Raw genomic sequence first — 15,164 nt, 5'->3', positions numbered from 1 at the left:
AGAAATACACATTTGCCAGCTAGTGAGGTAATAAACTTCTCAATTATTTTTCAGTAATGAAAAACTTTCCCTTCTTAACTTCGTTATCTGAAATGACTGCAAGTGGCAAATAGTATGATAGCTACTCACAGTATCATAGGTACCTAGTGGTAATATAAAATAGGTAATATACAAATACGTAATACATACTTGTACCTAGTGGGTAATATAAAACACATTTATCAGCTAAGATATCTGCCCTCTGTATGCAGATATAAACCTAAAGTTTTACAATAATCTGGGGAAATGTCTTCTGAAACTACCTTCCAAAACCCCCCAATAACAGCATGCTAAAACGTGACTCAGCACATGCGCACGGTGCTTGCTATGTAAGTCCTCCCAAATTCCAACACACTAGAGGCAGGCACTCAACACATATGTTATGCTGACCTTGCCAAGTCTACTTCCTTATATTATCCAAAACGAAAGTTACCATTTGTTCATAAATGAATAGGCAGATAGAAAAAGTTTCCGGATTTCCAAACGACTACTGTGTGAATCATTTGTTAAAGAGGTGTTCTTGAGTGAAAAAGGCCAATCTTTGGTTATGCGTTTCCCAATTACTGGGCAGAACTTGGTTTGGGGCCATTTACTGAAAACACCTGGGAAGCGGATTGGAAAACAAACCTACAAGCCATTTCCCCACAGGAAATGCTTTGGGAACTTGTATGATCCATTACACGTGCGTATATTAAAAACGTCTTCAGCTTCTAGCTTCCCGTGAGTCAACCCCCCTCTGGTTATCATCACTAAAACCTTAATGAAACGTTTTTAATCTGGAAAAAAACCAATCTACTTAAAAACTGCGATCTTGCCCTGGCCGGGAACTTAGTTGGTTAAGAGCATCCTCCCCACAGCCAAGGTTGTGATCCCGGTCAGGACATACACAAGAAGCAATCAACAGATACATAAATAATATGGAACAATGAATCCATGTTTCTCTTTCTCCCCACCTCTCTAAAATCGATAAATAAGAATAAGTAAATAAACAAATAAATAAAAATGCCGATTTTTGTCAACGCTCGGAAATTGGGGGTACAAACTGGCCAATCTAACTGCCATGAGAAGGGGCCCAGCGTTTCTCCTGGGTGGCCAGGGCCCAGACTCGGTCACCAACATATCCTTCTTCTTCGTGTCCAGCGTCGCTAGACCCGGGAGGGCCTGGTCAGAGGGCCCGGAGTCCAGATGGAAGGCACAGAGCCCGCGCGACCACCCCACCCGGCTTCGGGCGTCCCAGACACCGGAGGGGGCCGGGTGTCTGCCTAGCCAGGGTACTGGGAGGGCTCGGCCTCGAGTCGCGAGGGGCTCCAGGGGTCGCTCGACCCGCCCCGCCCCCGCTCTGACTCAGCACGCCAGTTTCCCACAGAGGGGGGGAACACTCCGTGCGGGCCCGTGCGGGGTTCGGCTGCTCCGGCCCTACGCGATGTCCAACCTTCCAGCTACGACCGCCCCCACTTACCGCGCGGGGTAGCCACCGCACCACCTCCAGCCGGCTCCCGCGGCCTCGTTGAGCCTCTGGGCACTTCCGGCTTCCCAAACCCTATCCGGGAGCCACGTGACCCACGGCCAGCGCACGCGAGTGCGCGTGCGCACGCCCGAGGGCCCGGCCTCCGCCCCCGAAGTTCCAGAGGCTGGTCAGTGCTTTGTAGGTAGTGGCGAGAAAGGTGGGGGTGTTGGGAGTCAGACCTGGTTTACACTCTCTCTGCTAGACTCTCCCCACCCCGTTGTCCTCCTTATTCTGAGGGTGAAGCCAGGGTGCCCTGCGCAATGAACACAAAGGTTCAGATACTCGCAACTGCAAATCCCGCCCAGTCCCGGAGAGCCGAAGTGTGGCGTGTGTCGATAGTGGGGAAGACAGAATGGAACTCGTTTTGACAGTCAAATCACCGCCGTGCCAAGTGCTGGACACGTGGGGGCTGACATTGGGGAATATCATAGTCTGAAGGGACTGATTTGTATGTTTTGAAGCCCACGTTGGCTGCAGTGGAGCTAGATTATCACTGATGAATATTAACACGTGGAAGTCTTAACAAATTAGCTAATTCCCTCTTTCAAGTGGCATTTTGGAAAATGACAGTATTGGAGAGATTAAGGATTAAAATCAGGTCCAGTAGTATTCGTGCCGTCAGGATCTCAGGCAGCTAGCCATCCAGGCTGATTCTAGGCTGACTCTAGGCTGACTCTAGGCTGATTCTTTTGCCAACTGGCAGCAAGGCAGCCGTCTCAACAGAAGGCAAGGCCATAGACTACCGCTGATCTAGATCCTCCCAGATGAGAACTTCAGCAACCGGCAATGAAATGGGAAACCTCGGCGGGGTGGTTAAGAGCAGAGGCTTTTGAATGGAACAGACCTGGGGTTGCTGTTCTAACTCTAGTTGCATTGCCAAATACTGAACTTTAAACATGTTTTTCTGTTGTTCTGTCGTTTACTTAAGTCTGTTATATGTACAATGGCGTTAACAAAAGCCCACTGTAATGCATTGTTACAAAGGAGGTTACTTTATTAGACTTTTAAACAATGTTTAAATGATGGAAACATTCGAACAAACAAATCTATTCACTACTTACAATTCCAACCAGTTTTCCCATGTCTAACTCTATGGTCCTGTGTCAAAGTTCTTTACAACAGTAAAGCCCACAGCTCAAAGCTTATGAGAAGTGATTAGCTGAGCCCAAGGCATTTATTTACGTATTTTCCACGTAATTGATACACATTGAAATACCAGCGTTTTACTTTTTAAATGCTTCTCTCTTTTTAAAAAGATTTTATTTATCTTTAGAGAGGAAGGGAAGGAGAGAGGGAGAGAAATATCAATGTATGCTTGCCTCTCGTGGGTCCCCTGCTGGGAACTGGCCTGCAACCCAGGCATGTGCCCTGACTGGGAATCAAACCACCACCATGTGGTTCGCAGGCCCGCGCTCAATCCACTGAGCTACACCAGCCAGGGGAAGAAAAACCCGTTTTCTTAAAGGTAAGCCACTTAAGAACCAATTTGAGTTAGCATTTACTTTAAGATTTAAATAACCTGTTAGGCACAGCACTAAGCCAGGCATCATAAAACCCTGGTGGTTACGGAGTCAAGTCACACATCCCTAAGGGTTTTTTTGCCTCGATGTTATCTCACCTGTTAATAGTTGAGATTCACCCTTGTGACAATTATTTGGGTGCTTGCTTTTGGAACTTAGTAAAATACAAGTAAGTTAATTCATGATGGAAGTTTCCTAATTGCTGTAGTACTCCATAAATGCTCTGGGCAACTTCAGGGAATGAAGATAGGAATTATACATGATCACAGAACATAAAGTTTAATTTCTACTACACCCTTAATGTCCACGTCTTGATTTCGCTTAGCTCTGAACACACGTGAACCTTTTGAAGGGCTTTAAAGGGGGGGAAGGAGCAGGTGTCTACATATGCGCAATTAACAACACAGTAACCATAGCTAATACCAGGCCTTCATGGGCAGGTGCTATAATAAGCTCTTTTCATGTTTAACTTCTTAAATTCTTAAGTTATGAGGTAGCTACCATTATTTCTCGTATTTTGCAGATGGGGAAACTGGAGGGAGAAGTGAATTTGCCTAAGGTTCCACAACCAGTTACTGGTGGAACTGTTATTTGTACCTATTTAATCAGGATCCCGAGCCTGTGCTCTTCACACTATGCTATGCTACTCATTAGTATATTTTGGACAATTAGTACTATTGCAATAGCGTAATTATCTCCCCCACAGTACAAGGGAACTTATCAACAAAACCATCAGCTTTCACTCATCTATTTTTAAAAACATCGTTATTGAAGTTTTACATTCTACTGATCTAGTTTTACAATTAACTGTCAACTTAGTTTAGTACCTTTATTCTATGATGTAAGGAAAATGTTTAAAATCTCTTCTGGAATTAACCCCAGAAGATTTATGTTCACGATTATTTTTAAAAAAATATTAATTTTTACAGAGAGGAGGAGGGAGAAAGAGGGATATGTGCACAATTTAGAATATAATTTTAGGACGTTTAGACACCCCTGAAGCCTGTCCATGAAGCCCCTAGGAGCCATATTGGCCAAAGGTTAAAAAAACCACCACCCAACCCTCCCCTTCAAGCTTACTTAGACTATTAGAATTTAAACTTAAGTGACTATAGTAATTGTGCTACTCAGTGTTGTCCTTCTTAATTTTCCAGTACGACTATCGATACTATTGTTTCTCCTCTTGCTTTCTTGCAGTCATGAATAAAACCAGGAGAAGACAGGGAAAGGTTTTCTAGTAACTAAATGGGCAGCGCCTACTTATAAATACCACAAACACGTATGTATACTGTGCCCTAAGTAGATCCAATAGCAGAGGTAGAACATACTGGATTTTTAATTCTGTCAACAAATTCACACAGGCTTTTTCTAGGCCGGTTTTTAAAAGATTCTATTTAACAGAACTAAGGAGCGCATAATCTTTTAGGAGCATAATACAATTAAATAAGTCATCTGTAAGCTTATATTTGCAATCCTTTAAATGGGAAATGAGGGAGAGGTAAGACAAAAAACTATGGCTAAAGTATGTATAATAATTCCAAAAAACACTTGGTAAATTCACTATGTAAAATTTATTTTTTTATAAAAAAATGTATAACACCGGCACCTACTCTTAAATCAGTTAATTTATGAAACCATTCTCTTCTGTAGAATACATATTGGCATCGAAACATTTTAAAGAAATGTAATGGCTATCTACAAAAAAGTAGTTCTGATCTTTGTAGTTCCCCCATAGTTTGAGTCTACACACATAAAAGAAAAATTAAATTCCCAAACATTTTATATTCATTCAGCAACTTTAAAAAAGTACTCTGTTTTCCGGCTATGGTCTTTAAGAGGACTTAAAGTTTCAAATGAAAATAAAAACGTACTAGGATAACTCTGCTGAATCGTTTAACAGCATTTTTACATAAAACAATCTGAACTGGCATGCAAGCCACTTCTTGTTGCCACATATCTGTTATTTAGGGAAAATTACACACATTTTACAGAAAAATCCCAATACATACACATACTGCAGTAAGCTCAAAGCCAAGTTAAAAAGCAGTGTGAATGGCACACAAAACCTGCTTCTTTATAAATTATTAACTGGAATTTCTGATCATAAATCCTGATTATGAAGTAGGCACAGGGAGATCCAGTTCCTAGGGCTTTGCTCTCTGGAAGAACATCTGCGAATAAAGCATTAGCACAGTTAGTACTGATGTCTGAAGGCACCACATTTCACATGAAGAATGGCTGTAAGTTACTGAGTGCTAGTTACTCTTTTGTAAAACCCAGTAGGTACTTAAAACATCTCATATCATAAATCCACACATTAATACAAGTTAAGAGCTTTCTCTTTTGGACAGTTTGATAAAGTCTAAAGATAACATGTTGACAACGCTCAGCTGAGAAACTGGTGAAAATATGGAACGGCTGCCGTCACTGCGAGGTCCAAGTGGCCAGAGGAAAACACTCCTCACACGTTTTGCTGATGGGCATATACCGTCTAAGTTAACGCTGAAAGATTAAATTCTGAGGAATAAACAAGTCAAAGCTACAGACAGAAGTTGTTATCCCTTAAGGGAATTTACTGTTCGATTGTAAAAAAATACTTTCAGCGTTTGAGACTATGAACACGTAGGCAAGAGGCTGTGCTAGGCACTGGCCCAGTATTACACGGTGCAGTCCACAGGCACATGTTGAGAGAGCACTAGAAAGAGTAAACTGTAGGCAGTAAGCTCACTAAGGGTAAGAACTGTATTGATCATTGTATCCTCAGCACTAACAAACCAGGCATTCATTTAACAACACAGTCTACTGACTAAGCAGAGAGAAAAGAATGGTCACTATTCGAGCAAAAGAAAGCCTTATAAGGAGGTCATGCTTCACGTAAGCCTAGAAGAATGGGTAGAATTCATGAAGGAGTAGGGGTACTAACAAGGCAGAATTCCTGAAGAACAGCAAGAATGGTAAAAGACCATTCCTGTGAGAGAAATCCAGAGATCAGAGTATAAAAAGAAAAAAATTCCTGAATGCCAAACTAAGAAACATGAACTTGTTTTTAGTCTACAACAGGCTTATGAAAATTGTGAGGGAGGGGAATGAATTTCAGGGGACTGTTCAATGTTTTCATATAGACCTGATGGGCTAGAACAAGAGCAGTGGGGTAACAAGCCTGTACTAGAGACAGAAAGGAAGGGACAGCAAGTGGGTGAGGAGGAAGAGTCAGCAAGATCTGGGAATCGATCAGGTATGAAGAGAATAGGCATGAAAGGAGGAACGTCATTTCTTCCAATTATCATTGACTTAATGCTATCGCCCAGAGAAACTGGACTTTGGAGAAAGCTGTTTGGATAAATTTATGTTTGTGGAGCATAACCCTGCTACGATGTACACAGATCTACTGATACCTCTAATGGAGAGTTACAACTTTTTGAGTTCTTCAATGCAGTCTAATCAATCAGGTATTTAATAGGTCACCATCATAGACACTTTGCTTTTATGGGGAAATGGGAGTGGGAGAGTTCAGGATGCTAGTTAGATAAACAGTAACTCTCAACATTCTTCTCTCAAAGTCTCTTGTCAGTTGAGGCCGACAAACTACCACTACTGGGGAAAAAACTAACAAGGGAAGAGATCAGAACCCAAGTGAAAGGACGGCACACTTGCCTACTCACAAAGCCCCTTGAGTTGTAAATTCTACTAAGTGCCTTGGGCAAAAGAACGAGGCAGCTGTTCATTCAATTACCTGCTATCAAGACATTTAGCATAGTGCTTTCTCCTTAGATTTGTTGAATGAAGGTAATAAATACAAATAAAGAACGGTTCCTCACCCTGTCACACTGTAATCTTATTCCCGTCCACAAGCTCCTTGTGGGCAGGGAAAGTCACTCATTTTGGCATTTGCAGCAGGTGGCCTGGTATCTGTGCCATAAAAAGCAACCACAGAGCACCGAATGGCTGACTCCTTAGGCAAAAGCAAGACAGTGTTGTCTCAAATTTTTTATTATTAATATGATACTAAATAAACATTTGGCACTTCCTCAAACTTGGAGGGTTTTAAAAAATTCTGTGATCATACAAATGTATAGTCTTGCTGGCCAAATATGAAAACTCTTCTTTTTGTCTGTTTGTTTCACAATTCAAAGTTTCAAGATAGGATATAACCAAGTAATTCATATTTCTGTTTCTGTATTTTTAGCTCCTTCCTTTCAACCCAATATGGGCAACTGTTCTTAAGCATTACTTGTTCTCCCAATGCTCCAGTTCCGATTTCATTAAGTCATGAAACTCTAAAAGACAGCTCCATGTTCATACCAAATGCTCAGGCACACACGCATTCAGAGTTTTTAACTATCTATGATCGCTCACTTGAAAGGGGTTTCACAGGAAGACTGAAGTATAACATCTATAACTAAAGATTCTTAGAAGCAGGTTTTAGAGCAAGTAAGTAATTCCCAAGTAAGTAATAGTTGGTCAAACTAGAGTATGACATGGTATCCTATGATATCTACTATCTTGGCTCTGAAACATCATCTAGTTATATGAAGATAGGTTAAGTTTTCCAAATACCTACCTTTAAGTAGTTTTTAAAAACTTTAGCATCAGGCTGCTGAAGTGCTTGACAAAACTCCTGGGGGGCCAGAAGGAAAGAAAATGAATCTTTTCTATTAAATTCATAATTCAAATGCACAGCACTGTTTTAAAATTGTAATAAAAAAAGCCCTGCTGGTGTGGCTCAGTGGACTGAGCACTGGCCTGTGAACCAAGGGTCGCTGGTTCAATTCCCAGTCAGGGCACATGCCTGGGTTGCAGAACAGGTCCCCAGTGGGGGCCATGTGAGAGGCAGCCACACATTGATGTTTCTCTCCCTCTTTCTCTTTTCTACTCTCTCTAAAAATAAATACATAAAATCTTAAAATAAAAATTGCGATAAAAACATAAAATTGACCATCTTGACCACTTTTATGCGCACAGGACCACAGCATTAACTATACGCACTGTTGTGCAACCGGCGCCTAGAATTTGCACATCTTGTAAAACCGAAACCCAGCCCACTGAACAATTCCCCTTTCCCTCTCCCAAACCCCGGCCTCTGGCCATCACTATTCTACTTTGTTTTTAAGAGTATGACTAATTTAGATACTTCATATAAGTGGAATTTTGTAGTATTTGTTTTTTTGTGACTTTCTCATTTCATTTAGCAGAATGATCTCAAGATTCATTCAAGTTGTAGCATATAACAGGATTTCCCTTTTTAAAAGCTGAATAATATCCCATTGTGTGTATATATCACATTCTATCACCCACTCATCTGTCACGGACATTTGCATTGCCTCGAATCTATAGTAGTCATAATTTCTCAAAATTAACCTGAATAATTCCTCACCAAAAAGGTATAGTATTCTCAAATTGAACACTTGTCAGATAGGCTGCTTTCCCTTTTGAGAACAAGGCTCTCCTTGACAAGGCTGATTCATGCCTAAGCAAGAAAAACTACCTTACTATATGGCTGTTCTCACCTAGTAGGGAATGGAGCAAAGACAGACCAAACGAAAGAGTATCTCCAAAAGAAATCTGCAAAACACGTTGTCAGAAGACATCCGAAAAAGGGATAACCAGAGTGCCTTATCCTTTATAATTAAATGATTAAACAGAAATATAATTTTGCTTCATTTAGCAATCTGGGAAACTAATAGCTATTCAGAATCAGATGACATTTCTATTTTAATGCACATTAAGATCACACGAGTAATCAGTAATTTATTGTTTGCATATAAAGTATTAGCTTATAATAACTGAGAAAATTCACCCTGGCTGGTGTAGCTCAGTGGACTGAGCGCGGGCCTGTGAACCACATGATCGCGGTTTGATTCCCAGTCAGGGCACATGCCTGGCTTGCAGGCCAGTTCCCAGAAGGGGACACGTGAGAGGCAACCATACGTTGATATTTCTCTCCCTTCCCTTCTCTTCCCCTCTAAAGATAAATAAATTAAATTTAGAAAATAATAGAAAATTAATATCTCTCAAATTAAAGATGATGTGTCATGAGAGCATACATTCACTAAAAATGAGTTTTATGATTACTCACATTTATATAAGAGCTAGCTGACTTGTTAATTTTTCAATGCCTCTTATAAAAGAGCAATATAAATCACCCTCTTATAAAACAGCATTGTAAATCACTGTTGATAGGAAACAATTCTTAGAATCTACACAATAGAGTCTAACTCTAGTTTTTCTTTTTTTAAGATTTTATTTATTTATTTTTAGAGAGAAGGGAAGGGAGGAAGAGAGAAGAGAGACATCAATCCATTGCCCTTCATATTTGCCCCAACTGGGGACCAAACCCACAACCCAGGCACGGGCCCTGCCCAGGAACTGAACCAGTATCTTTTGCTTTTCGGGACTTCGCCCAGCCAGTTCAGCCACACGGGTCAGGGCTCTAACTCTAGTTTTAATCAGAACTTTGATAACCCATTAGATCTATGTGTTTGTTATAGGACAAGAAGTCTGGGTAAATATATGCCAAGAAAATAACTAACTCATTAAAAAAGCCTAATAGTGCAAAAGTGATACAGTTTTCCAGCCTCTTACCTCAAAATACAGTTTGACTTACAAATGAAGCATGGATAAGTGTGGCATGTATAAAATGAATGACCTGACACAAAACCTCGGGAGAGATTTGTGTGCCCTGGTCCCTGCTTTGGCAGTCTGGGGTTGCCTACTAAGCCCATTTCAGAGTGTTTCAATACATGAGATTACAAAGGAAACTATTAATGAATTATGGTGATCAAAAATATTTTGACGTGGTAGAATACGATTTACAGACTCAGGTAACAAGGTCTAGTGGCATATCTTAACTCATAATTTCAAAATATTGAGTGTAAGCAATATTTTGAGATCTTTGGAACTAGTGTGATACAAAAATATTTGTGTTTTCTATTGGTGACAAAGTCACAGCAATGTGAACACTACTGTGATACTACACAATGACAGAAATTGAATTTCTGTTCAAGGTTGGTGAGAATAAAAATACAACTTTTCCACGCATTTTTGCAGACCCTCTGAAGTCCAGGCACTTGCTACCCTAATATATAGTGAAGCACCAAGTTGAATGCAGCGTGGCCCTCTTCAATGAAAACATTGATTGCACTACAGTCACATTTCTTTAATTAAATTAAGAGGAAAATCTGCTAGGATAGCTCTTACCTGAATTATCTCTGGAGCTACCTGCAAGGAAGGCAGGTATTCTTGTTGAAGATACTGAACACATTCTGGGCCCTGAAAAATGAAAAGATGATTAAATCACCTGGTTGGTGTAGCTCAGTGGATTGAGCATGGGCCTGCGGTTCGATTCCCAGTCAGGGCACATGCCTGGGTTGCAGGCCAGTTCCCAGCAGGGGACTCACGAGAGGCAACCATACACTGATGTTTCTCTCCTTCTCTCCTTCCCTTCCCCTCTAAAGATAAATAAATAAAATCTTAAAAAAAAAGATGATTAAATCAGATTATTCCATGACATTAATATATCTTCAAAAGAAACTGGAACAATATATGTATACTTTAAATACAATAAGGTGTTGTGATTAGGAACAGACTCTGAAACCAGTTCCTTTGTTCTGAAGCCTGGCTCTGGCAGATTTCTGGTAACTTGAGCAAGTTACTTTTAACTTTTTTGAGCCTCAGTTTCTCCATCTAACAAATGGAGTTATTGTGTGGATTGGGTGAGTTGAGAAATGTAAAGCTTTAATATTTACTACATGTTAACATTCCTTGTTGTGTTAGGTCGTCCTAAAGATTAAACCAATACTCTACATGCAGGAGGTCACAATGCAAGAGACTTCCATGAACTGGCAGGGCTGGGAAGAGAGGTGCTCCTGTCCCCTCCACCACTGGGTGGACGACAGGGTATCTGTGGGTACACGAGCCTCTTGGTGGTGCCAGAGTAATGACTGTCTTTAGAAACTAAAATACAAGCAAGAAAGCACAAAATGATATGCTTGGAGCTAACAGCAACAAAAGTACACCTTCCTTCTTCCGCTCACAATCTAGGGAAAAGGAATTTAGTAGACAGGTGAGGAAACCAACACCTAGAAAGACAGATTATTTGCTCAATCTGCTGTGATTGAACCTGCACTAAAAAGCAGGTCACCTGACTCCTGAAACCACTGCTCTTCACCGCCACCTTCTAGATTTCTAAATGCTAAAAACTAACAACAGTTTTCTAGGGCATTTTGGGGGTATGTTTGGTGAAGGGAAGACAGAAAAATTCCACAAACTAACTCCTAACTCTCTTACCCCTTTCTCAGCAACTACAATGGAACTTAGGATACAATTTGAAAATGGTTTTCCCATGGCAAACTGTTTTTGAGAGAGTGGTTTCAAGGAAATGTAATAAACCCAATATTTAAAAAATAAAAAGCTAATTTCACTTTTAAACTTGAATCTGACTTAAGGGCTTGGATATCTTGATGACCCCAACCAGGTCCAACTGAAAGTGACAGTGACCAAAATGAAATCAATCCATCTCTCTGTAACACTTGTCGCATTAACACCTGAGTTCCTGTTTAGTGCTACTGCTCCCGAATCAAAGGGTGTCTTCATGTCTTTTTCTTCTCCCTTGATTTTTGGGCCCTCTGACCCACAATGGGTCTAGGTCACAGTTTAACCAGCCTTCAAAGGAAGCCCGTTTCCAACTGACAGGAGAAAACATTTCACTGCGCCAGTTTCTCGGGTCCCTCGACACTCCTCACCTTGGTCTTTACTGTCTTCTCCCTAAACTTAACTGCCCACACACCGCTCGTCATCTCTTGTAACCACTGCAATCACCCAAAGATGGAGTATACTTGCTTTATTTATTTAATTGATCATACTATTACAATTGTCCCAATTTTCTCCCCTTACCTTCCTCCACCTAACACCCTCTACCCCCTCAGGCAATCCCCCCGCCATTGTTCATGTCCACGAGTCATGTGCACAAGTTCTTCGACTACTCAAAAATGAAGTGAAGCCCTGGCTGGTATGGCTCAGAGGATTGGGCGCTGGCCTGTGAACCAAAGGGCTGCTGGTTTGATTCCCAGTCAGGGCACATGCCTGGGTTGTGGGCCCAGTCCTCAGTGGGGGGGGGTGTGTGTGTGAGAGGCAGCCACACACTGATGTTTCTCTGCCTCTCTTTCTCCCTCCCTTTCCCTCTGTCTGAAAATAAATCAAACAAACAAACAAATGAAAATGTAAAAAGAATGAAGTATGCTTGTTTTAACATTTTTCAATTGAGAAAAGTAAACTTGTACCTCAAGAGGAAATCAAGTGAATAAATGAAAGAAAAAAAAAGAATAAAGCAAAACATTTTCAAATACAATATTCCATTTGATCAATTCTCCGTATCTAAATGAGAGCTTCTAAGGACAAGAGAAATACTCCTGTACAGTAAATATCACTCTAACCTTTTTTGGGGTCATTCTTCATCCTCCTTGACTCTCCAGCACCCAATAATGTCAACCCATCAGCTCTCCTGTGACTCTTCCCTTAGCTTCTATACCTTTGGTTCTACTTCTAGTTTCCCCTTTAGCCAATGTTCTCTCTGTCCTGCTCTTACAAAGTCTCACTTCACCTTGACTAACTACATACTTGGGACTCCTAAATCAATACTTAGTCCTAACTGGTTCAGGCCCATATTCCAAACTGTTCTCTGATGATTTCTTCCCACCTAGCTATCCTAAATTATAACCCCACTGCTTCCTGGGGTTATAGTAACTTCCCAACAGTTCACACAGAACACACCCAGTCCCATTTCAGTTTTTAGCTATTGCTTCCACCTCCATACTTTAGCTAAACATGTTAATGCTATTTTCTACCGTATCCACCATGCAATGACTTAACTTTGCCAGAATGGCAGCTCCTCTTTCTAGCTTAATAAATCTATATTTAAGGTCTACCAAAAAAAAAAAAAAAAAAAAAAAGAAAGAAAGAAAGAAATTTCCTCCCTCTAATGGCTTTCTTAGATTGTTCTCCTAGGCAAAACTGCTCCTTTATCTTTAGTCCTAAAATACTTCATTTAATACAGGTCTATTAACATATCTCTATGCAAGCACTTACTTAATCCAGCCCATTACGCTATTTATTTATGCATGATCTCCCCTGCTTCTAAATAAGCTCCACAAATAACGGAGAACCTTTAACTCATCTTTATACAGCTCCTCTGTTGCCTCCACAGCCCTAACGTGCATAACCCTTAACCTGTAACACAGTAGGCATAGAGAAAATGCTACTGAGTTGAAGACCCTTCAAATCCCTATCAGAATAAAAAAATCAAGTTTAAATGAGGAATGCGCTGAATGGAGACTGATGAATGAGAGAGCTCATGCTTTTTTAGGGGTGAGGGGAGCTGCCACTCATTAGCAGACTGCAGCTATGTGGGGGGCCAGTGCTGTACTGACATCCTGGCTTTGGGAGAAGGTGGAGACTGGAATTTGTTAAAAAAAAAAAAAAAAAAAGAAACTGAGTTTTAAACATTGGCAATCACTTCAACTTATGGAAAAATGCCACATAGGACAAATAGCACACCACTAAATTCAGCCTGGAATCACTTATGATTTACACAATTGATTAGACTGACAAGAAAAAACAGGACACTCTCAAGTAGTAAAGTGCTCTGGCCGTGTGCAATACTAGAAGTTGGAGAAATCTTGCTGTGAAGAGCCTACTAGACTGTGAAATCTGGAATTTGATATTCTGTTTTAGATTCTTCACATTCTCTGTCAAATGAAAAGATAACTTTTTAACCTTCTCGTTGCCTATAAAATGAAGCACAATAATGGATCCTGTATTCCCTCAAACCCTAAACAGGCAGGACTGAAGTTAACTACCTTGTATAAGAGATACAGCTTTCAAAAGTAAGTCAAACACAAGACCACAGCAGATACACATGTGAGATGGGAACCAGTGGGCAGGGAGTCCCAAGCTTACCCGTTTGAGATGAATTGTCTTCAGCGTCACTGCACACTCGGACAAAGCCTGTGTGAAACAAATTTAAGAATTTTAATATAGTGAATTCTTGGCTACTGATCCAACGTCTCTTTTTTATTTCCTTGACCACTAGCTCATTAACCTTCAAAGGGTGGAGGGAGGAAGGGTAGAGAAAGGAAAGGATGGAATAAGTAGGCTGGACAGAGAATGTAAAAACACAGAAATGCTGTCTTGATACAGCGAATCAGAGTTATGAAGTCTAGCTTTTACTTGGTGTAGGGAAGTGAGTAAAAGGCAACTGCTTGATATTAAACATTCTGAAGATCAGATTTGGGGAAACCATCACACAGGGAAGAGAAAGTTACTCTTAATAGTTAAAAAAACCATTAAGCATAAATTTTAGAATTAAAGTAGTAGGAAACTAATAAACTTTCAAGAATATTAGTATTGTATACACTTTAAGCATGACCCTAGAAAAAGTTGGTTGTTTCACAACTTTTGTTTAACTGTAGCAACTTTTTTGTTTAGCAAAAAGTTGGTTGGTTGTTTAACTGTAGGACTGGATTTTATTATTTTTAAAAATATGTTTTATTGATTATGCTATTATAGTTGTCCCATTTCCCTCCCTTTATTCCCCTCCATCCTGCACCTTTTCACCTGCATTCCTCCTCTTTAGTTCATGTCCATGGGTAGTACATGTAAGTTCTTTGGTTTCTTCATTTCCTATAGTATTGTTCACCTTCCTGTCTATTTCCTACCTACCATTCATGCTACTTATTCTCTGCACCTTTTCCCCTCTCTCACCCTCCCATTTCTACTCTCATAACCCTCCATGTGATCTCCATTTCTGTGATTCCGTTCCTCTTCTAGTTGGTTTGTTTTTGTTTTTAGGTTAAGGTGCTAATAGCTGTGAGTTTGTTGTCATTTTACTGCTCATATTTTCTATCTTCTTTTTCTTAGATAAGTCCCTTTAACATTTCATATAATAAGGGCTCGGTGATGATGAACTCCTTTAACTTGACCTTACCTGGGAAGCATTTTATCTGCCCTTCCATCCTAAATAAAAGCTTTCCTGGATAGAGTAATCTTGGAATGTAGGTCTTTGGATTTCATGACTTAAAATACTTTTTTCCAGCCCCTTCTTG

The 15,164-nt window shown here is 40.4% G+C and overlaps 2 protein-coding genes across 4 annotated transcripts in view; both read right to left on the bottom strand.

Moving 5' to 3' along the window:
* TBK1 (TANK binding kinase 1) overlaps nt 1-1,589 on the bottom strand; it is a 51,719-nt gene extending 50,130 nt beyond the window's left edge. The window contains exon 1 of the mRNA XM_037140313.2: nt 1,499-1,589. The gene's annotated coding sequence lies outside the window, so the exon portion shown is untranslated. The remainder of the gene's footprint in view (nt 1-1,498) is intronic.
* A 1,007-nt stretch (nt 1,590-2,596) lies between these two features.
* The window catches only part of XPOT (exportin for tRNA), a 44,076-nt gene continuing 31,508 nt past the window's right edge, over nt 2,597-15,164 (bottom strand). For 2 of the 3 annotated variants that reach the window (XM_053661514.1, XM_053661512.1), the window contains exons 22-25: nt 14,020-14,067; nt 10,264-10,335; nt 7,628-7,684; nt 2,598-5,237 (exon numbers count right to left, since the gene is read on the bottom strand). In XM_053661514.1, coding sequence (XP_053517489.1) covers nt 5,211-5,237; nt 7,628-7,684; nt 10,264-10,335; nt 14,020-14,067 — 204 coding nt within the window. In that variant the 3' untranslated portion in view covers nt 2,598-5,210. Of the gene's footprint in view, nt 5,238-7,627; nt 7,685-10,263; nt 10,336-14,019; nt 14,068-15,164 lie in introns of all 3 variants that reach the window. The other variant, XM_053661513.1, reaches the window with a different exon arrangement.

The sequence above is a fragment of the Artibeus jamaicensis genome, unplaced genomic scaffold (assembly GCF_021234435.1).
Source record: "Artibeus jamaicensis isolate MK-2021 breed Jamaican fruit bat unplaced genomic scaffold, CSHL_Jam_final contig_233, whole genome shotgun sequence".
In the NCBI taxonomy this organism is placed as follows: Eukaryota; Metazoa; Chordata; class Mammalia; order Chiroptera; family Phyllostomidae; genus Artibeus; species Artibeus jamaicensis.
This window is presented reverse-complemented; position numbering and strand designations above follow the sequence as displayed.